The 24,589-nt window shown below is 48.4% G+C and overlaps 1 protein-coding gene across 2 annotated transcripts; it reads right to left on the reverse strand.

Annotated features, from left to right (window-relative positions):
* Nucleotides 1–91: 91 nt before the first annotated feature.
* appa (amyloid beta (A4) precursor protein a) lies at nucleotides 92–23,294 on the reverse strand. 2 transcript variants are annotated; one of them, XM_083680347.1, is made up of 17 exons: nucleotides 23,135–23,294; nucleotides 13,213–13,380; nucleotides 12,707–12,836; nucleotides 12,234–12,346; nucleotides 11,800–11,990; nucleotides 9,929–10,209; nucleotides 9,323–9,490; nucleotides 6,763–6,896; nucleotides 6,449–6,523; nucleotides 5,975–6,133; nucleotides 5,657–5,785; nucleotides 5,419–5,518; nucleotides 4,120–4,332; nucleotides 3,682–3,735; nucleotides 3,488–3,579; nucleotides 2,468–2,614; nucleotides 92–2,269 (listed from the first exon to the last, which is right to left on the reverse strand). In XM_083680347.1, exons 1-17 carry the CDS (start codon nucleotides 23,192–23,194, stop codon nucleotides 2,168–2,170), a joined length of 2,316 nt encoding a protein of 771 aa, XP_083536473.1. In that variant the 5' UTR covers nucleotides 23,195–23,294; the 3' UTR covers nucleotides 92–2,167. The 2 variants fall into 2 exon arrangements, with proteins under 2 accessions (XP_083536473.1, XP_083536474.1); XM_083680348.1 differs by lacking the exon at nucleotides 9,323–9,490.
* Nucleotides 23,295–24,589: the final 1,295 nt, after the last annotated feature.

The following is a 24,589-nucleotide window of genomic DNA, read 5'->3' on the forward strand; positions in this document are numbered from 1 at the left end:
TGATGGGAGGTGTCCACTAAAACGGTAAACTGGTCTTCAGCAACAATATCCACGAGTAAAACACACAAACAAAAGAGCCAAGACTCAAGAGTTGTATGTACATTCAAAACTTTATTTATGGAATACAGTGTAGAAAGCGTTTTCCCAGTCAAAAGCAAATGGCTTGCACAATATTACACACAGTGGAAATAAAGCCACAGAAAAAAAAAAAAAAAAAGACAGAAACCCTGCTTTCTATCTAACTCTACTGTCACCTGCTGGCCATGAAGTAAGCACCCTCCTGAAACCAAAGCAAAAGCCTCATCCACTGCAGAGTGACTCACACAGCTCTCCACACCACCACAACCCTGACAGACACCTCTGCTACTAGTAGACCTTCAACTGAAAAGGGCCTTTCCTAAACAAAGATGTATGCTCACGATCAACAGATACTCTTAACAAACCGAGGGCAACCTCAAACCTGCAAACTCCTTACTCCCCACTGAAACTGTTAGGATTCCATTGAACCAGCCCCTCCAGGCCCCTGAATGTGCCCAGGTTGGTCATATGTGGGGGATGTTGACAAGTGTTTGGATGGTAGAGGTGAGTAACATGCCTGAAGGAGAGGGAAGGGGGGGTGAAAATCCATTTTACGGGCTGCTTGCCTGGCTACCCATCTGGAACAGCTAGTAATTCCCTCTACCTCTTCCCTCCTTTCCTCTCTCCATCTTTCACATGCACGCCCTGCAGCACAGCACCTGTTCTAGTCTCAGAAGAAGAGAAAAGGAGACAGAGGGAGGGAGAGAGAGAGGGGTTGATTGGGGGGGAGGGGGGGAAACATCTTGTGAAGATATGTGTATCACACTCATTAACAGACGGCAGAGAAGGGTTTGTTTTATTTCTGCAAACATGGAACCGGACGAGAACGCTAACTAGACTGGAGAGAACACACACACACACGCACACACACACAATTGCCAACCCCCACCCCCTTCCCCTCCCCTCCCCCAACCTGAATCGGCCTTTCCCACCACACCCTCCCCTTAAAAAACACACAACAACATGAATGGAAAAAGAAATCCAAAAATTAAATAGGGCAGTTTTTAGGAGCCTCTACATTAAATTCTGCAAATGTATAGGATGCCAACACAACAAACGTCAGATAAAAATAATAATATTATACACATACGGATCAAGCCAGCCCCCCGTAGCATTAGGAATATAGCATGGTTAAAAAAAAAAAAAGATGAAAAAAAAAGAAACAGACCGTAAGTCCAAAAGCACAGATCTCTCTTAAAAGTGTATTTAACATGATATCAAAGCAGAGAGCCCATTCATCTAGATTTATAATTATTATTTTTTTCACCGTCTTTAAGTCACATGATCACGAGAAGATACTAAATGTACAATCCTGCTAGACAATCTCTACGTGAGAAAGGACCTCTCTGAGAAGCGGAAAGAACCTCTTTTTTTTCAGTTTTTTTTCAGTTTTTTTTTTTTAAATCCCGTCCATCATTGTTGTCATCATGCACTAAATAGGAACAGCTAGATTTCAGCATTACTTCATTACATGACACGCAATTAAAAAAAAAAAAAAAAAAAAAACTCTTTTGTTTTACATTTTTCTTTTTTTTGTTCATTTCTATTCTTTTTTGAAAAACAAAACCAGAAACCATAGAATAACTCTAAAATAAAGAGCTCATTCAAAGTACATTATTACCATCGTCATCATGTTTAGCCGTGTGTGCTTTCACACAGCACAGCTGTCATAAGAATGCATGGAGAAGGAGAGAAAGAGAGAGGGGGAAAAAGAGAGAGAGAGAGAGAGAGAGAGAGGGGAAAACAGGAGGATTTCATTACCCATAGACCTCAGCTGCTGTATACCCCAGTGTATAGTGAGTGCAGTAGTGTAGAGTGGGACAGTGTGGGTGACAGAGAATGCCCCTCAACACTGGACTAGGGTCAGCTTTCCCTACCCAAATCCACACCTCAACCATCACAAGCCAAACACTTCAACTGACTACTGGACCAGTGTGGAGAAGGAGTGATATTGATAGTGGTCCAGCCCACACTGTCTGTGGAGGGGTGAGGGAGGGGGGGGGGATAAGGACCGGGGTAGGGAGGTAAAAGTAGGAGTGGGACAGGGGGGTAGTGGTCAAGGTGGGGGGGGGTGAGGGACGTTCTTTCCTCAGTTCTGCATCTGCTCAAAGAACTTGTAGGTGGGGTTCTCATAGCCATTCTGCTGCATCTTAGAGAGGTGGCGCTCCTCGGGGGTCACTGCAGCGTCCACCTGGAGAGGAGAGAGAGAGAGAAGGGTTACACACACACACACACACACACACACACACACACCTGACAATAATGCAAACACAGAAAACAAAAAAGATTTATGAAACTAATGCGAAAAATGACGGAATTAAGCATGACAACACTCCCGCACTTAAACACACACACACACACACACACAACAATCCCCCCTCTCTCTCACCTCGATGACTCCGTGGTGGATAGATGTGTACTGCTTCTTCCTTAGCATCACCAGGGTGATGACGATAACAGTCGCTATGACGACACCACCCACCATCAGGCCGATAATGGCTCCCTTGTTAGAACCAACGTCCTCAGCAAAGAACACCTGGAGAGACAGACAATCTAAAGTAACATGTAGCCATTGAACTCTGGAAATAGCTTCTTTTTTTGGGGGGCGCGTTGACATTTCCTCCCTCTCGCTGGGTTTCATCGACCCGAGAGGCCTTAAAACAGTATTAAAACAGTAGCAGGGAACGAGCCGACCAGTTGCAAAGAAATTAGACGGTTACGGACACATTAGAGCCTCTATACACAAGGTCAACCGATCAAAGCAACACTGAGAGTGGATTAAACGATCCCAAGCCGCTTTTTATTTTTAACAAATACAATGATTTGCCAATGGTAAAATGTGACACTATTGTAAGACATGGATGAATGTCTAATTTCATCCATGTTTCATCCCACCCACTGGGATGAAAGATGGATGACGGAACGACGCTGCCGACAGGGGACTGGATATCTCAGCTTGCAGATTGGGGGGGGTGACATGTAATTCTTGGGGGGGTGGGGGTGGGGGTGGGGGAGTAAGTTAGGAGAGAGTATGACGAATTTGGACTGAAAGTTATAAAATGTCAGGATTAAAGGATTACGATGAACAGAGTGTACAGAGGTCGTAATATGGGTTTATTTCCGGATAAAGGGGTTATTTGAGAGGGATTTCTGAGGTAAGATGAATGCGACAGTGGCTGAATGGCGCTGGGGTTGAAACGGGGCCAGTAACTTCTTGTGTTCCTTTCATTATTCAACTTCAGCCGCTGTTCGGCTGAGGACAATTAAGACGAGAGCCCTTGAGAAAATAACATCCTGACATAGCTCTTAACAGCCTCAGTCTCAGCGGGGCCTGGTTGCCATGACAACACAACCTTGTGAGCCTGCCACAAGGACACAAGAGCAGTAAATTGTGTGTGTTTGTGTATACCAGCTTCTGGTGGTGGACTTCGTAGCTTGCGCTGTGTCTCTCCTCTGCCTCCATCCTGAGCTCAGGAACCTCCTCTGGCTTCAGACCAGACACTATTGAAGAGATATGTACAGTCACACACACACACGCTTGGATAGATGCAGTATGTAACACATGACGCTGCAATGCACACACACACACACACACACACACACCTGGCCTTGTTGGAAGACCTCTATCAGGGTTGGGGCGAGCATCAACAGGTTCCACTGAGGAGGAAGAGGTAAAAGAGTCAGAGGTTAATCTCATATTGACATAGCTGTGTCTTGATCATGCTGGTTGTATGTATATATCTACCCTGGTTCTGGGTGTTGGCCTGGTTGTATGTATATATCTACCCTGGTTCTGGGTGTTGGGGCTGGTTGTATGTATATATCTACCCTGGTTCTGGGTGTTGAGGCTGGTTGTATGTATATATCTACCCTGGTTCTGGGTGTTGAGGCTGGTTGTATGTATATATCTACCCTGGTTCTGGGTGTTGGGGCTGGTTGTATGTATATATCTACCCTGGTTCTGGGTGTTGGGGCTGGTTGTATGTATATATCTACCCTGGTTCTGGGTGTTGGGATGGTTGGTTGTATGTATATATCTACCCTGGTTCTGGGTGTTGGCCTGGTTGAAGCTCTCTGGGTGGATGAAGCCCAGGCCGTCCAGGCCCAGGCCCTCCTCCTGGGGCAGCAGGTCCAGGGCGGCGGTGCTGTCGGGCAGGTCGGGCATCAGGGCGTCGTTGCCGTAGCTGACCCTCACATCACTCTGCATGGACGACAGCTGCTGGGCCATCTCTGCCTGTTCCCTCTGCAACAACTCTGGAGAGGGAGGGGGGAGAGGAGAGAGAGAGAGGGAGAGAGAGAGAGAGGGAGGGAGAGAGAGCGAGGGGGGGGGGGAAGAGAGAGACAGAGAAAGAGAAAGAGGGTGAGAGAAAAAAAAAAAGGGAGGGAGGGAAGAGAGAAATCAAAAGACATTCAGATTCTCCTCAGCTGAGGAGGGTTCTGTGCTCAGCTGAGCGGCAAGTAGCCTTGATGCGGAAGACGCGACACGCGATTCGTCGGTACCTCTAAAGAAGCTGCCACAACACATTACAAGGATCAGCAGACTAGACGTTAGACGCTAAAGAACACTACGGGGACCTGCCAAGGACTCCACACAAATGACACGATTAGAATACCACATGTAAGCCCGCTGAGGGGAACAAATGAGCTAACTGGGCTTATACAGTCCAACGAAATGAGAGAAAAGCCTCGCGTACCGTTCCATATCTAAATGAACATTTCAATGAGGTTATAGTTCCTCGCGTACTGTAGCAAAACGGTTTAGATGCTGAGGTAAATCTCCGCACAAAACGACAGTAAGGAACAGATTAAACCGACGCGGGCTAAACCGCGCTCGAAAAGAAGCGCGCGCCCGATGTGTTTTCCGACCGCAATGGCTTCCTCGGGCGTTGCACTCTGAAGCGTGAGGTCGCTCTATTTTCTCCTGCTTCTTCGAATGACAGGGAGATAAAGCAATCTGTGTGTGTGTGTGTGTGTGTGTGTGTGTGTGTGTGTGTGTTGCTGTGGGCTTGCGGCAGCCTGAAAGGAGGGAGGGAGGGAGGGGGAGGGGGGGGGACCAGACTGAGACTGACTAAGAGACAGACACAGATGGCTCCCTGACGCACCAGACTCCAATAATAAGCCCAGACACACAGACAGACAGAACGAGACACTGTTAACATGGTACAGTAGTAGGAGGAATACTGTATCTAAATACCAGACAGACAACATGGACTGTAGACGTGAGTGAGGGTTTTGGGTGAATATGAAGTCCATGAACAGTTGTCTATGTGGGGATGAGGGCTGCTGTGGGGGGGTTATTGGTTCGTATCAGGGACCGGATGAGGGGGGCGGATGACTCACCGACTTGGTCCTGTATGTCCTCAGCCACTCCGGGGACCTTGTAGAGCAGGCCAAGGGACTGGTTCATCCTCTCTTCAATCACGCGTAGGTGGGTCAGCACCTAGGGTGGGACACACACACACACACACACACAGACACAGACATTAAAGGACAGCAAAGTGGTTGGTGGTTGAATGGTAGGATGGAGCAGGTCTGCAGGAGGCCGGCGTCCTCGTCCGTGATTGGAGGAGGGTCGTACCTGGGGTCTGATCTGCGCGGCCTTCTTGGGGTCCACCATGCGGACGTGCTCAAAGTGTTTCAGGGTGTGTTGTCTGTCCTTCTGCTCCGCACGGACGTACTTCTTCAACAGGCTGAACACATGGCGAGGCTAGGGACAGAGAGAGAGAGTCAGAATGTCTGTGTGTGGGGGAGAAGTAGTGTGTGTGTGTGTGTGTGCGCATGTATGTATGTATGTATGTGCGCATGTATGTATGTGTGTGTATGCGAGATAGAGAGTGTGAGTGAGTGAGTGAGTGAGTGAGTATGTATGTGCGTGTGTGTGTGTGTGTGTACACACCCTGGGTGGGTCTGCCTGCAGGGAGGTGAGGTAGCTCTCCAGGGCCAGGCGGCGGCGGTCGTTGAGCAGGGCCTCCACGCGGGCCATGTGGGTCTCCACCAGCTGCTGCCTCTCACTGGCTGCCTCCTGCTCCAGAGACTCCACCTTCTCCTGGAAACGCTGCCGTCACACACACACGCGCACACACACACACACACACACACACGCACACACACATACACGCACACACACACACACACGCACACACGCACACACAGAGAGAGAGAGAGAGAGACACACACAGGTTTATAAACTACGCACATACATGATTCACACATTTAGATGTGTATACGACACACAATGCATTTATACACGTTACTGAATAATACAAATACAGTTCAGTAACAGGAACAGACATTAACATAAGTGTGTGTGTGTACGTGCGTGCCTGCATGTGTGTGTGTGTGTGTATGTTTGTGTACGCATGTGCCTGACCTGGATCACAGCCTTCTTATCAGCACGGGGCAGACTCTTGGCCTCCCTCTCAGCCTCCTCCCATTCCCTCATTACCTACAGACAAGATAGGAGAAGACAACAGGTTACACACACACACACACACACACACACACACACACACACACACACACACACACACACACACACACACACACACACACACACACACACACACACACACACACACACACACACACACCAGCCTCTCATACCTGGCCCTCTCTTCCCATTTCTCTGACACCCTCCTTAACCCTCCCCCTCCTCCACCTCCCTTCTGCCTCTCTCCCTCCTACCTGAGACATCCTCTCGCGGTGCTTGGCCTCCAGGCTCTCCTTGGCCTTCTGGAAGTGGCTGTGCTCGTTCTCGTCCCCGGGGGTCTCCAGGTAGCGGTCCACTGCGTCGGGGGGGCTGGGGGCGGCGGTGGGCACTGAGGGAGGGGAGGAGGGGATAGAGGGGTAGATTGAGACAGGGGAGGGAAGAGGGGTGGGGGCAGGTAGAGGGGGTAGATTGAGAGAGGGGAATGGAGAGACGTGGTAGATGTTGAGAAAAAAAACCAACTACTACACATCGTGTCTCCTGACATTCCCATTCCCCCCTCTCTCTATCTCTCTCCTTTTTACCTTAAAAAACAAAACAAAAAAACAACAACATTTGGAGTAATTAGTCATTCTAAGGTGTGTTCATTGTGCCCTTTCTCTTCTGTGTTTTGTGTTTCAGCTAATCGCTTATCAGGCTTAACGAGCAGACACTTAACGAGAAGCCACAAGGTTGTTAGAGCAGCAGCTGGGTTAGAGTGCGAGTGAGGGAGAGAGAGAGAGAGAGAGAGAAGTGAGGGAGAGGGAGAGAGAGAGGAGTGTGTCTGAAGAGGGGTTTGTGTGGGCGGTGGTGTGGGAGCCTGATTTGGAGGGGGGGGGGGGGGGGGGTGAGCGGTTGTCTTAGGACCACTCCCAAGCAGGGAAGGCTGGTGGAAGGCAGATATCGAAGAAAACGGTGCTCATTATAATGCATGGGATGCGTCCAGCCTCCAATGCCCCCGAGTCATGCTGACACTTCACATTCGAGTACATTAACGCTACACTCTACAACAACAACCTCTTAAGTCTGGGCCTCCATGACCCCATTGCTCTCTGGGTGACATAAAACTGTGGCCGTCTCTTCCATTGATGTCACATCCTTGCTAGGGTGACGCTTTCTCTCTTGCCAAAAATGCTGTTGGAAATTCTCCTCGGGCTAAACTGCGTAGATAGCATTACGTGACATTGTGACGTACATCATCTGTGGCAGTTAATTAGACATCGACCTGAATGCTTCAATACACTGGGTTCTGAGAGTGTGGGCAAGTAGAGCATTGTTGTTGCTTGTTAAATTGTGTGTGTGTGTGTGTGTGTGTGCGCGTAGAGGGCAGCATATGACTTCACTTCCCAGCAACTCAATAGTCCTGAACAACGACGCAGAGCATTTCGCTGATCAACCTCAACGTCAACCACCTTAAAGGGACAGTTCACCCAAATGACAAAATCACATAGTTGAGTTCCTTACCCTGAAATGGTTCTATGGACAAAGGGCAGACTTCAAATCCACACTCTGGTTCTGTTGACATGGGCCCTGTCGCTAAGCGCTAATTAATAGCATTCCTTACCAACAACCAACGCCAAGTCAACGGAACCTAAGTGAGCATGTTTGATTAGCTATCAGTTATAATCCCAAGATAAACAGTAAACACAAAGTCTTTAGGTCCATAGAAACCTTTCAGGGAAAGGAACTAAAACATGTGATTTGGTCATTTGGGTGAACCATCCCTTTAAAATAACCTTACTGCCCTGGGTGGAAACCTTGTGTTCAGTTAGGGCCATCATCTTAGGGTGGGAATATTCCTTCTATCTTTTGACCGCTCTTGACCGCAATTTGACCCCGACTGGAACTCGAATGCTCGTTGACCGCTTTGTGACCGCACGGGGAGGTGAGGGGTGACCCGCGCGAGGCGGGCGCGGTACAGAGAGGGAGGAGGGTGAAGGCTGCAGGTGGAAAACACGAGCTGCAACCTCGTTCCCACACGACGGATCTTTCACACCTCCGACGTGCTCGACCGAGCGGAAACCTCCCTCTCTCTCTCTCTCGCAGAACAGAGAGAGAGAGGAGGAGGGGGGGAGCAAAAGTGAGAGAAAGAGGGAGCCTGAGAGAGACAGCGGGAGGGAAAGAGAAGAGAGAGAGAGAGGGAGAGAGAGAGAGAGAAAGGGGGAGAGAGAGAGAGGGGGAGAGAGAGAGAAAGGGGGGGAGAGAGAGAGAGAGAGGGGGGGAGGGAGAGAGAGAGAGAGAGGGAGACTACGTAGAGGGGGGTGAGGGGAAGGAGGGAACATGAGAGAGAGAGAGATAGAACGCCAGATAGGTCCAACCAAACGCCCTCAGTGATACCGACATGCATTCCCACTACCAGGTCACGGCGTTACACAACATTCAAATCAGCGTGAGAGAGAAACCGCACACACACACGCGCACCCGCACACACACGTGCACCCGCACGCACGTGACCGCTGAAACAGGATCAGTGGAAAACAAAAAACTGGGTGTCTGAAGAGGGCGGTCACTTGCTCTTTGTGTTAGTAGAAGATCCACAAAGGTTAGAGACCTGTGTGTGTGTGTTCTCATCCACGTGGAAGACAAAAGACACACACACACACACACACACACACAGAGTGGTAGTGGTGAGTGAAACCAGAGGTCAGCCAGTCAGTGTGGTTAGGAGTCAAGGCTTCTAGCAGACAGACGGCTACTGGACGAGGACACGCAGACAAAGACACACGGACAGACAGGTGGTGGTGGTGGTGGGGGGGTCTCCTTGTCTGTGGCACTTACTGACACTGCTGCAGACAGACAGGCAGTACTCCTCCGACTCAAAGTTATTCCGGTTGCCCCCGCAGCCCCCGTAGATAAACTGGGCACAGCGACCCTCCTCGCGGTCAAAGTACCAGCGGGGCAGCATGGCACGGCACGGCCCTGTCTCCGCGCTCGCCCAACACACCTCTGAGAGGAGACACGCACGCACACACACACACACGGCCGTCAGCACGCACACACACACACACACACACACACACACACACACACACGCCCGTCAGCGCACACACACGCCCGTCAGCACACACACACACACGCACACTCCCGTCAGCACACACACACACGTCCGCACACACACACACGTGTCCGCAAACACTAAACCCATGTCACGTGTACTCACACTCATTCTTGACTGAGGGAGTGGACAGGCATACATGGACACCTGTGCACACACACACATGTCCGCAAACACTAAACCCACGTCACCTGTACTCACACTCAATCTTGACTGAGGGAGTGGACAGACATACATGAACACACACGCACACGCACGCACACACACACACACACACTATAAATGTTGCTGTCCCATGTGTGTGTGTGTGGCCCTCCAGCGTATCCCACCTCTGACGACCTCCTCCACAGACTCTGTGGTGGTGGTGGTGGTGGTGGTCATGGCGACGTTGGTCGTGGCCTCGCTGTCGTCACGCTCGTCGATGATGTCGTCCTCCTCGTCCTCCTCGTCCTCCTCGTCCTCATCGCCGTCCCCGTCCTGGTCGTTGCCCAGCACCTCCTCTTCCTCCTCTTCCTCATCCTCCTCCACCACCTCGTCTTCATCCTCCTCCTCTACCATGGCAGGCCCCGCCTCCTCCTGCTGCTCAGCTGGCTCCGCCTCTCGTATCATACTGAGAGAGAGAGAGAGAGAGAGAGAGAGAAAGAGAGAAAGAGAGAAAGAGAGAGAGAGGAAGAGAGAGAGGTTTTTCATTTTACCAAGTCTTTATTCCACTACATAAAGTGCTTACCTTCAATTTAATGCAAAAAAAAGACTTCGGACAGAAAGACTTCGGAAAAAACCTGTGACTCCTGCTAGACCCCTAGAGCCTCCTCTTCAGAGAGGACCTTGAAGTGGACTCTCTTTTAGAAGAATAGCCTAGGTTTACATTTGGGTATTGGCCTATAGGATATAGGCCCTACTCTCTAATGGTAACATTACCATCTTTTTTTTTTTTTTTTTAAATATGTTTTTAGGGCATTTCTGCTTTATTGGGATAGAGACAGTAGAGATTGACAGGAAGGATGGGTGAGAGAGAGAGGAGGGATGACATGCAAGATAGGTCGAGGGTCGGAATCGAACTAGGAACCTTGCGATTATGTGATAAGCGCATTAGTGTGCTACGCCACGAAGCGCCCCAACATTACCACCTTTGTTGCAAGCTAAGTAAAGACAATCACACACATGGGTTTACAAACCGCTCTGAATTTGACACACTCAGCTACAATACATCAATAATGATGAGTGATCATGTTGTCTTTGACTGTGTCTATTTATTGCCTGTAGACCCATTCTCCTCTGACAGTCCACCTCTGGTCTGTGGTGTTCTACTTCTGTCAACCATTAAGCCAAGTTATGGATTCATGTGGCCAGGAAACCAGCAGGACCCTCTAAACAGGCAAAGTCTCCTGGCTATGCTATCTGAACACTGTTACCATACCTGCATGATCCGACTCCGACACACACACACACACACACACACACACACACACACACACACACACACACACACACACACACACACACACACACACCTCAACCTTGTTATGTTATTCTTCTCCCTCATGCTCACTGGGGCGACTCGGGACAATGTGAACTCTGGGTGCACAGTTGTTCAGGTGTGAACTGGAATCCAGAGTCTAAACTAACCGTTTCATTATCATGAACTGACCATTCTTCAGGTACTCACCTGTCTAAATCTCTATCTGAATGGGCAACATCTCTTCAATACCCAACACACAATACCCAACACTACCAAGGCGATCAGACTGCGCACTCATTAGGCTGATACCGACAGATGTCGTAAATAAAGATGTCTATTGTTAGCTCTTGCGATTAAAAAAATGCTCTATTTGAAAACATTGTGTTTTAACCAAAAGGGCTGAACGGATCTTTATATGATATTATATTTGGCCTATGTGAAGTCTGTCACCGCTCAAAGTGCAACAAAATATCTCGGATAATACAGCATCTACTGAAAGAAATATGTGTGTATGTATGCATGCATGCATGTGTGTGTGTATGTATGCGTGTGTGTATGTATGCCTGTATGTGTGTGTGTATGTATGCATGCATGCATGCGTGTGTATGTATGCGTGTATGTGTGTGTGTGTATGTATGTATGTGTGTGTGTGTGTATGCGTGTGTGTGTATGCGTGTGTGTGTATGCGTGTGTGTGTGTGTGTGTATGCGTGCGTGTGTATGCGTGTGTGTGTGTGTGTACCTGTTGTCGGTGTAGTCGGTCTCGGCTCCGCCCCACCAGACGTCTGAGTCGTCCTCGTCCTGCTCGGCGCTGTCTGCCTCCCGCTCCGCCTCCGACGGACAGCACACAAACTCCACCCCGCGGAAACGGTCGATGCCGCACGGCAACAGCATCCCGTAGTCATGGAGATTCATGGTGCGGTCTCCGCAGGACTGAGAGGGAGAAAAGCACAGGTATGGAATGTGTCCCGGAAGCGTTTGATACCGTTCCTCGTTCCTACCTCCACCGGCCTCCCCTGATGTACACGTAGTGTGTGTGTGTGTGTGTGTGTAGTGTGTATGTGTGTGAGTGTAGTGTGTGGGTGTGTGTGTGTGTGTAGTGTGTGTGTATAGGTGTAGTGTGGGTGTGTGTGGGTGTAGTGTGTGTGTGTGTGTGTCCAGCAGATGCTGCCTCACCTCCTTAGCCACGGTGTGCCAGTGCAGGTGGCTCTCACACATGTCCATACGCTCCTGGTGCAGGAACTTACACTTATCAGGGACCAGCAGGGCGTCGCTCACAAACTCTCCCACTGCAACACACACACACACACATTTAATATATATACACACACACACACACATTTAATATATATATATATATGCGGTGTGTATATATATATATATATATATATATATATATATATATATATACACATATACACACACACACACACACACACACACACATAGAGCCATCTAATAGACACACAGGCAGCCTCATTGTCCATGGCCCACAGACAAACAGGGGCACACAGACAGACAGACACAGACAGACAGACACAGAGAGACACACACACACAGAGAGACACATATACAGAGAGAGAGACACACACACACACACACACACACACACACACACACACACACAGGGGGAGGTAGGTGTCACATACCCAGGCAGCGGTAGGGCACTACTATGTGCAGGTGACTGCGGCACTGCTTGCGGCCCTTCTTGCACCAGTTCTGGATGCTGACTGGTTGGTTGGCCTCCACCACGTTAGTGATCTGCAGCTCGGGGTACACCTGAAGAGGAGGAGGAGGAGGACACACACTTTTAGTTTGCCTCTCTCCCTCTCATCCACCGTCATCTATCATCCATCTCTCCCCTGCCTCCCTCTCTCCTCATGTCATCCCATCTGGCCTACCATCTCTCTCTCTCTCCTCATCCACCATCATCTATCGTCCATCTCTTCGTCCTCTGTCATCCCATCTGGTCGACCATCCCTCAACTACTTCTCTCTCTTTCTCCATCCCCCCTCATCCACCATCATCTATCATCCATGTCTTCATCCTCCTCTGCCACCCCATCTGGCCGACCGTCCTTTGACTACTACTTCTCTCTCTCTCTCTCTCTCTCTTTTCGCTAGCCCCCCCCTCCCCCCCCCACACCCCCTCCTACCTCCTGGCAGTACTGCAGGATGCCCTCCTTGGTGCCGATGCAGCTCTTGGTGCCTGAGGGGTCCGACTCCCACTTGCCAGTCTGGACGTTGACGTGCATGTTGAGCTTCCCACAGAACATGGCCACCTGGGGCTCCGCCTGCAACCCCATCGACCCATCTGTTGGCACCTGGAGGGAGGGAGGGAGGGAGGGAGGGAATGACGGAAGAGAGAGGGGAAAAGGAAGAGAGATGGACGGAGAGAGCACGAAAGAAGAGAGAGGCGAGGGAGATTTTGGGGAGGGTGATGAGGGGGTGAGAGAGAGAGAGGGGGGGGGGGGGAAGGAATAAGGGGAGAGGGAGAGGGAGAGAAAGAGAGATTCCCCGGTCAGTTTGGTTGCTGTTCCAGGACATTGACATGCACATCAGCGACCCTGTCGATCAGTAGCCTTCTGAGGAGGAGGAGGAGGATTAGTCACCAAATGGTGTTGACCATAATGAGGGTCTTCTGAGGCCTCAGAGAGGGCTGACAGGGTGTTACATGGTTACTGATCCACCTAAACAGTACAATCACACACAACCTATTCCACCATAAATGCAGCTTTTAGAGATGTCTTAAACGAACAGCCACACACACACACACACACACACACACACACACACACACACAGTACTCTCGAGTGCACTGGGAGAGATCTGATATGCCAGAGGGTCTGCATTCATGTGTATGTCTTTGTCCGTCCATTTCCTATGCACTGTACTGGTAAATGAGATTATGTAACTATATCTATCTCTGTGTGACAGAGCAGGGCTAGAGAAAAGGGTGGATGGGGTGTGGGTGTGTGTGTGTGTGTGTGTGTGTATGGGTGTGTGTGTTTATGTGTGTGTATGAGTGTGTGTGTATGGGTGTGTGTGTGTGGGTGTATGGGTGTGTGTGTGTGTATGGGTGTGTGTGTGTATGAGTGTGTGTGTGTGTGCGTGCGCGTTGATAAGACGTGTATTTGGGTGTGTGAACCACACTGTCTGCATGCATAAGAAGGTTTTGTGCTGAGGTCCCCCGTAGGAAAGGAGGAACAGACAAACGAGTGAATGACTGCATTGTGCTAGGGAATGAGAGAGCACAAAGAGAGAGAGAGGGAGGGAGGGAGGGAGAGGGGGAGAGAAAGAGAGAGAGGGAGAGAGGGGGAGAGAGAGAGAAAAGGAGCGAGAGGGAGAGAGAAAAGGAGCAAGAGAGAGAGAGAGAGAGAGAGACTGATGCCATTGTTTATTCCGTAATCTTGTTAGTAGTTTGAATTCTCTGGCACACACACACACAAATGTTTGTTTGTTAAGTGGATGACATACTTTGAGCAGACTTGATTCTACCAAGCAGCTAGTGCGCAATGTACTCCTTATACACACACAAATGCACACAAACGCACACTTTCAATTTCAAACACATCAGATTGCAGATCTACATGGATGTGTTGCCTAATGAAGTTCATGTCCTTCAGACCAACCTGCCCTACCACATGCCCTAGTGGCATGCAAATCTGTAAATCCCTGGCACACACACACACACACACACACAGACACACACAAACACACATACACACAGAGTGTGAAATCCCTCTCACCCCAACCTCTCTTCAACACATGCCATGATAGCGCATGGAGCCAGCACTAACACCCTCTGCCATCTGTAGGACAGGGTTACTTAAGGGACCGGGTCTCAATTCCCACACTGCCATCTGTGAGCGCTGAGCGGGGACGCTTAAGAGACCGAGATTAATTCCCATTCAGTTATCCAACATGCAGGGGTCAAACTCAGGGGTCTGCAAATCAACTCTCTCACCGGCCGTTGGTCCAAGTCACCTACAAAAACCAGGGTCAGCTTTCCGATTTTCACCGTCCTCCTAATCCACGACAACGAACGGTTTCTACCTCCACCGGCCTCTCCCTGCTCGTCGGTCGGTAAGACGACGCTGGCCTATTTACTGTTCCGTTTGGACCCCTAACCACATGGCTCCTAGTCCCTATTCCTTAAATGTTGACGGATCTGAAAGGAGGGTTTCGGGTCGAGCCGTCGGCATAAGGCTTACAGCTCTCCCAGTTCTTCAGATCTGCGGGCACTGAATAGATGAGGGAAGTGGAGAAGTGCCCAGAAGTTGAAATGGAACTGGGCCCATTGAAACCACAGCCAGGCTGGGTTGGGCTGGGTTGGGTTGGGCATGTCGGTGCTCAACCAGTCTCCCCGTATCCAAATTCTCGCCATCCTTTTTTATTTTTTTGCCTTGTAAATCACGCCCTTCGTCTTTTTTTTTTATTTTATTTTTTTAGCTTCCTACTTCTCCCTCCATCTTTCCCTCCGTCTCTCTCTGTCTTTCTGCAGAGAGGGGTGTTGAGGGAGAACTGGGGAACGGAGCCAAACCACTGCAGTCTTATAAATCAAGACTTTCTAGAACACTACACAAGATGGAGAGGTGAAATGAGAGAGAATGAGAGAGAGAGAGAGAGAGAGAGAGAGAGAGAGAAAGAAAACGATCGACACAAAACGTGAGATACGGAAAGAGATTGCGATGCGGACGAATGAGGTTTGGAGCAGCCTACGGTCCACACCCTAACTCAAGGGGAGAAAGAAAAAAGAGAGAGGCAGACAGAGAGAGACAGACAGACAGACAGACAGAGCTGGAAAGTGGACTGGTGGATATCATAGGAGGAGACAGGGCTTCCCTGCACCGCTTGCTACAGTCGCTTTTCCTCTGCCCACTCTCATCCCATCGTCTCGCCAGCCTGCCGGGAGTAATCTGTGTGAGGAGGATTAGGTTGAGCCCGGCCGAGATATCCCACACTGATACCGGCACCGGCGCCCCCGCTGTTCACTCACAACCTCCATACAGCCATGGTACTACACTGTACCACTAGATATCAGGTTCTGGGTAGCGGCCAGGACCTCACGACACCATACTGTACCCTGATACATGGGTCACGATACATCATAATACTCCTATGTTTACTGAAAATGTAAAGTGGAACTGAAAACTGTGTTTAGCACCTTGGTAGTTTACACAGTAGGTATACCATAACCACATCATTGGTAGAACTCAGGGAACAAATCGCCCCAAAAATGGCCCGGATTATAGATCCAGTATTGAGAAACAATAATATTGCAATAATCTGCTGTAGATTGTTATTGTATTTTATTGCCCCTGCACAGCGCCATTAGATATTGGCTGGACATAGGACCAGATGGTGCTATTTGACGACACCTGACAGTTAGGCTTCACCACAGAACCATAGGCTTCACCACAGAGCCATAGGCCCACGGTCTACAGTCTCACTACACTATCCAGTATCCAGGTGGCTGTTAAAGACCCATCTAGTATGTACTGTTGGCTCATACTAAACGTACGGGTTATATCTGGTTCTGAAATGGAAAAAAAACCCTCCAGACTGCTACCATCCGTCATGCCATAGGCCTGGGCTGACACAGTCGCTGGGAGTTTATTAATGATCCCAGCGGCTGAGGTAAATATCTCTGCTTCATAGGAAGCAAAAAGCTGATGCCATGGAAACTAGAAGGAGTACATTGTTTCAATGGACCTAGCCGCTGTGAGAAACAATCAAGTAGAGATTAGCGTCTCTCCTGTGTGCTATTTCCTGAAAGGGGGGGGGGGGATTGTGCCCCCTCAGTTTTACACTAAAGATCACAAAGATCGAGGCTATTCTGCTGCAATTCTACCTACGACGCGTGAGTGACACTTCAACGGCTCCACTCTGAGTTGGCTCGAGCTCTCTGGCCCTCGTTTGTGGAGGAGAGAAATATAAACCAGTTAAAAAGTCTAGGCCTAATCGGGAATAAACTGGGCACATCACGCAAAAGCAATCGCAACCGCAACGTTGATCATACGTGTTCTAGAGCCTGTGCACAATTCTGAATGTTTTCATATCATTTTGTCAGAAACAAGTGCCCTTCCCCTGCAACAATACACCAACAAACCCCCCCCCCACAACCAACACACTGAGTATGTTCTGGCCGCGGCCTCGGTCTGTCTCTGAAAGTGTCAATCATACACCCAAGCCTAATCTTCGGACTGGCCCGATCTAGTTGGAACTAGGCTTGGCAGACGCCCACTGCCGATGCCTTCGAACACAGTGAGTCATGAGTTATCCAGCTCCCCTATAGGAGGGTGTGAGGAGAGGGAGCGGTTCAGAGCGCCCGTCCATAACATCACAGCAAGAACAAGGAACGCTCCGAAAATATCACTGATATCACATCAGATGCTCATCTCCTGACTGCGGTCGTGTTAATCTGTAATACAAGCAAACAAAGCTATATTTCAGTTCGGTGACCTCATTCGACGACAGTTTGCGTGACCAAGCAAATGTGAAGTCCCTTCGTGCGTACTGAATGCAAATGTGATCTTTGCTCTGTATTTGTGCTTGAAAGCCTAGCGGTGTTGCAACATCATTATTGCCTCAATTTGCTCATACTCACATTCTTATTGGTTATTTACTATCCCTCTGGCCATCACTTCCCATATAATAATAATAATAATAACAATAATAATAATAATAGGAGCAGGCTTGTATTGGTATATATAGATGTCCCTTGTGTGCCTCTAGCCAGAGTAAATTTATCCTCTGTCCCTTGACCCTCCTATCTGCTTTGTCAGTCTTTGCACACACCCAGACACAGACACCCCCCCTACCCCTACCCCTACCCCCCCCCCACACACACACACACACACACACACACACACACACACACACACAATCCCCAAGGGCCCAGTTGTGAGAACAGGCCTGTGGCAATATTAATTGTGGTCTAGTCTTATCTGAGCAGCTCAGGCCCTGCCTCAGAGATGTGGGATCTGATTTCAGCCTGGGACCCCCTGAGGGGACAGAACGTGGCGGGAGAGAGTGTGCTCTGTCTCTACCCTACCAAAAGAAATCGCCAGACACATCACACAACCAGATAGCAAAGCCAACATTTGAGACACACCTCAAAAATAACTGAGTGTTAACACAGGCAGAATCAAGAGATTCTATGTAGACTCACGTAGTTCTGTTACAGAAGAATATCTTACTCTATGTACTGTGCAGTCTGCTTCTTTTGTTGAATACTGTAATGGACGCTGTGGGGGGAAGCTAGTTAGGAAGGAAATGTCTGAATTATATTAGGCTGGTGAGGTGACAACAGGGGAGTTTGCTCTTTGTCTCTCTCTCTCCACATACACCCACACACACACACACACTAATGACTTGACATGCTGTGACTTAGGGTTGTGTGTGTGTATATGTGTGTGTATATGTGTGTGTGTGTGTGTGTGTGTGTGTGTAATGATATCTGTGGCTGGTCTCTGGGACCGGATCCTCAGGGGAGTGTGTTACAGTGATTACAGGCCACTCAGTCTGCCCCTCGTTTCCTTGACACCCTCCCTGCCAACATTCCAATTACAGCCCGGGACGGCCTTGTACACAGGTCCAAAGACCAGTTGCCTTGGCCATCACCATGACGATGGGGTCTGTTCCCAGCTGGCCAACAGGGAGCTGCCTGCCTGCCTGCCTGCCTACCCCCCCCCCCCCAACCCCCTCTCTATCACCATGACAACACTCAACACCCTACTGCCAAGCCCATCTGGGAACAGGCATTTCATCATAGGTGTATTTCTATGCATTAGGGAGAGAGGGAGATGCAGAGAGGAGAGGTTATCTGGAGTGTGTGTGTGTGTGTGTGTGTGTACCAGTTGTAAGCTCCTGAACTGCCCTGACCTCCCCATACCTAATTGGCACGTCTGCCGTGCCAGTGTGCCCCACCCCAGATGGTGCTCTTATTTTCTGCTGCACAAATCACCAAAGTAGACATCTGTATATAGAACAACTGTAATAATCTTGGGAACACAATTGGAATCAGAACCAAATGCTCTTTACACACACACAGAGGATGAATAACGGGTGGGAAACAATAATGTCCCTAGTGTAGGCCATTGCTGTATGCTTCCTGCTAAAGCACAAACATAGGAAGTCCACCACCATGGGACATATGGCAGGGACAAAACAGGAACTAAAACCAGGAATAGAAGGGTTAGCTCAGACAAGAATATCCCACTGCTTCTTGACGTAACTCACACTTCCAACGCCAGGAGGGTGGGCGGGCGGCTACTGGCATTTCACTAACTGTTTTACAGTTTTGCAAAGCAGATGACCTTTAATGACATCTTCAGAAACAGAGAGCTATGAATCAACGGAGAACACACCAGCGTTGGCAGTGACTCCTTTCAGTCCTTCCACAGCTTGAACAATCAACTTTAACAGCAACCCAAAGACAACACAACAATCACTCCCCTCGCATTTTAATGTACGTCGTGCGAACATAAAGAGGACTGATCGAGGGAAACATTGGCCTCCTGGAGGGAACGGCGAGAGAGAGGGAGAGAGAGAGAAAAAGGGGAGGAAGGAGAACCGAGAACGGAGACAGGAATATCGTGCGGCGGCCGCGCCTCTCAGGGAAACGCTCTAATTATAGCGCGGGTGCCAGGCACCGGGGGAGGGCAGCGCCGCCACGGAAACCCAGGACACGGAGGGGAGCAGGGAGAGAGGGGGAACAGGGGGATCATTTCAAGGAGAGAGAGAGAGAGAGAGAGAAGAGAAGAACTGGTTCAGAGGAGCTGTCATTTTAGGGTGAGGGGCATTTGGGGCAGGAGAGAGGAATAGAGCAAGAGTTTTCGAGGGAGGGGTTGAGGCTGGACTGGCCAAGCTGTAGTGAGAGCGTCTGGGGTGGGTGTATTGATAATAGATAAATGATTTATGAGCAAGTGAACGACTTGCTCATAATAACTAGTAATAAGCTATTCATAAATCCTTTATGGGTAGCACCTTAAAGTAACGTGTTACCGGATTTTGTTCAGCAGAACTTGCCCTGGTGAGACTCATGAGAGTACACAGACATACTGCGTTCAGCCATTTATACGACTTAATGCATCTCGCTTTCTGCGTGTGTGGGTGTGTCAGACGCATATTGCTATCAGACCGATGATGTACGTGTCCACGTGACGGCCAGACTGATTACAGCGAGTAGAGCCATCCATCAACCCGTGCGTCACATGGCATTGAGCTGGCAGCTTCTCTCCGCCGCTCTGATGTGAAGGCAGGTCTATGCGCTCGTACAAGCCCATCGTATCGAGGCTAGCTGGAATCATAACAACCGCTTGATTACTTTTCAATGGGATGGGCCGGGCCTCTTTTGTCCTGGTCGTGTATAAGCACAGGTCATGTGTCGACATGAAGGTCATAACATGCTCACTCCACCCGAAGGAGCGCATGATCGGTCATGCTTTTTTCGCGAGAGATATGTCCATGTCCGTGACACATGGGATTAAGACATGACCCCATGTGGTACAGTACAGCAGTGGTGTTGTTGCCATGGCACTGACATCGGGGGGAATATCTGCACGTAGAGCAGATATTCGTGGGTGAGGGACGGTAGGGAAGTGGTGCCCCCGTGTAAACGTGTTCTAAACTCCTACTAGACCGTCGTCGTCTGCCTCTCCAGGCAGGGTGGGTTAGCATCTGTGCTATCTGCTGAGAGGCCAGGTTACAGCACACAAAGCAGGCCTTTCACCGCAGTGGCATGTTTTCACTGAGATCAGCTCCCCCTGAATACCTACCATTCCATTCAAGGGGATGTGACCTTTTCAGACAAACACTTAAAGGGGATAACAGCAGTGGGGACGAGAGAGAGAGAGAGAGAGAGAGCGAGATGGGGAGGACGACAACAGCCACGACAACACCAAAAAAAAACCGCTACATGATAAGCAAAAAAAAAAAAAAAAGGGCAGGCATTCCTGTCTGGCAGGCAGAAAGAGGCACAAAGACAAAACATAAAAGGGCTCAAAATGGAGGAGCATTGGCAGGAGGAACAGAAACCATGACAGGGAACACAACAACCCCAGTCACAGGGGTAAAGCAACCTGTGATGTAGAGCTAATTGTTGGGGGCTAAAGCAACTGGCGCTTTAAAGGGAAGGGACTGCAGCATGAGCAGTGGAGGATGCCAATCGGATACAACGGGTGAACAACAGGCATAATGTGCACTGACGGGGGGTGTGGGGGGGGGGAGGCTGTTGCCTTGGGCTGAATGATTGCAGTGCATTGACAGAGTGCCTCCATTGGTCCTCTAACCAATTTCCCAAGGATGAGAAACACACAAAGGCTGGAATTCGTCTCCCAGGCTCGACAATAAAAGCCTGCTGGAAGTAGAGGATGGTCTGCTGTAGTCCTTAAGAGTACAAGGGTCATTTCTCCCCCAAGTACCCTCAATAAAGTGTCAACGAACGACAATGGTGCATATCCATTTCTTAACAACGACCTCGCGAATGAACATAACCTCTGCTTTTTTCATTGAAGGACCATATATTGTTACCTTTATCTGTATCATTTACAGTATTATCAGGCTACATCAATGCACATTCCTGCATTCAACCACAACAATTCAGTCATAAATAAAATAACCAATAAGTTATGTCGTATGCTGTGAAAGCTGCCTGTATAATACAGACAAATCAGACCAAAAGAAGGTAACAGAGGACTGTGAGGAGTAATGGCTATTGTTCAGAGTATCGACCTGTTACAAGTAGCGCCCTTATCAAATGTATCCGCTACCGGCTCGGCAACATTTGTTCCAAGGACAACCGCAGTTTCCACAGAACCCAAATGTTGCAGCTGGGCCCCGCAATGACAGCGTATCGTTTGTCTTCTCTTGTAAGACTGTCTTGAATGTGGTTAAAGAGGATCGTTGTTGTGTTTCTACAAGGCCACACAATACCGACAGGGCACAGCGCCTGAAGGATGGATGTTAAGTGGTCATGCAACACAGCCCAACATCAGGGCCAAATCCAAACATGTCCATTTGATCTATCTATCGATCTATCGAAATATTTCAGAGGGGTATTTTCTAAGAGGTCTGGTATAGTCTAAATCATATTAGAGTGGAAACAGGTAGACAGTATGTCGATAGGACTATTGAAATGGTAACGAATTGTTTCCGATGTTTCCCTATGTTCCGAGCCTATGTTCATGGAATGCTGCAGTGCCTCGCCGCCATCTTACTTCTAACTCCCATTCTGTTCTCTTTATCCTCAACATGAAACATGTTGACGAGGGGTGAAAAAATAATCATTGCTCTCGTAATTCATAGGCGCACTGTGCCAAATTCAATCTATATGTTTGCTGTTGCTTACGCAGTAAGACCAAAGCCATTTACATAAAGTTATTAAGAGGAAAGGTATAAATAGATTTTTTTTTATTTTCAAACACGCCCACCACCTCAAATATACCCTGGAGGCATACAAAAAGAGACTACACAAGTTGTTGAAATAAAAACAAAAACAAAACAAAAAACACTATTTCAACTGGTCATCCAATTTGGTCAGAATCATCACGCAGTCAACATCGTTTGGATGAAAATTGGAGATGAAAGCAATGCATAACTCTGACTAGGCTATAAATCACGTTCGTTTAAGCCTACAAATTCCAGTCATCTTTTGTATGACCGATCATCTTCCTCTCTATTCAAAACTAACATAACGATGTATATAATAATGTCTACTGAAAACAAAATATCCATAGTTGGCTCCAATTACGCAAGCAATGACTAAGATAACGAATGTGGAAGGACAGCACTTGACAACGAGAAGAGAATTCCACGGGGGTTTTAACTCTGAAAATATAACATTCCAGGTCCATCATTTTACTTAGTCTGAAGCTGTTGAACATGATCTATTCAGACGTGTAAAATGCACAGCCTTGTTGACTGTCTGGTTTCATCTTGTTCTATTCATGCATAATGAGCCCCTTTTGGTTCGGAATTTTCCGAATACTCCCGCAACAGCAACGGAAGAGAAGAGGAATAGCATGGTGAGCACATTGCCTTGAAACGATACTGCCCGTCTCCCTCTTTTCTTACCTCCACCGCTAATGCCGAGGTTGCCACCACCAACAGCAACAAAGCCATACGGTCCCCCATGCCGTACTATTGTCACAACGCGTCCTATGTGCGGTGTGTCGGGGTTTATTCTATGTATCCGTCGGTGTTTGTGTTCTCGGCTGGTCTGTGTCTGCTCTGCTGACTATTTGATGGAGAATGATACCGAGGCTGCACAGCTGCTCGGGCACCGGATCACCTGACCGGGGTGGGTGGTGGTGTTGGTGGTGGGAGGGGGGCTCTCTCTCTCTCTCTCTCTCTCTCTCTCTCTCTCTCTCTCTCTCACACACACACACACACACACACACACACACACACACACACACACACACACACACACACACACACACACACACAACGCACGCACCAATTGCAATTTAATTCAAAAGTATCAGCATCTGGTGAGCTGCGTGCCACATGTTCTGGATTGTCTGGCCAACTCTGAACTGCTGGCCATCGCACTGCTCAACCACATCCACAGTCAAATATGTATTTGTCATGTTGGCAACCACCCCTAATTTGTAGCCAATTTTTGGACAGAAGGACCTAACTAGAAGGTAATCACATGGCAAATATGTGTGTGTCAGTATAAAATGCCATGGTTGTCCAATTACCAGTGCAATGGCTCCTTTTCCTTTATATTACAATTGATAGGTGAAAAGTTAAGGTGAAATTCTATAGGCTTTTCTATTCCAATATCAATACCATAATTGTAATGAACACTCTTAATGACTTAAATAATTCTAATGAACATAAATACTTTACACAACCTGTATAAACCATACCTAACTAGATTTGTATCACATCTGTTGTTGTTGCCTTCCAATTACATGTAGAATTTAGAACATACTGCTGCTGACCAAGTTCATTTGATAAAATGAGAATTATAAAGGGAAGACATCTTTGACAGAAATCTATATAAACAAATCTTATTTCAGCTATCCTCCCATGGGAACTGAGAAGCCTTGTGAGGCATATGTCAATAACAAGCCAGCCAACAATTGTCAATAAGTAATTACTAGCTCCAAAAATATTAGGTGCAATCTTAGGCGTAGGCCTATAAGAAGTATCTTCTAGGATTTCAAACAGCTTCCTAATCATAAATGATAGGACAGAGGTAATATATATTCCCTTGGCTGGCAAATTCAGAGCTTGTCTGTAAAAATTTGATCATATCTCAATAAGAGCAGATTTGAAGCAACAAGAAAATTGCCTTTTTCAATAATAGGTCTGATTCACCTTACATTTTCCAATTTCAACTGCAGCATATTGAGTATGAACAGCAACCTCTGAGCCTTTCTGCAGAGGCTTATTTTTTGCTTGAATGTGGAACACAATTGACCTAGACATTATCCTCTCTGAGTTGGACTGTTTGTACTGTTGTTGGAGAGAAAAACAACTCACAAATGCTCTCATTCTCTCTCTCTCTCTCTCTCA

Source organism: Argentina silus (assembly GCF_951799395.1).
Source record: "Argentina silus genome assembly, chromosome: 11".
NCBI lineage: Eukaryota > Metazoa > Chordata > Actinopteri > Argentiniformes > Argentinidae > Argentina > Argentina silus.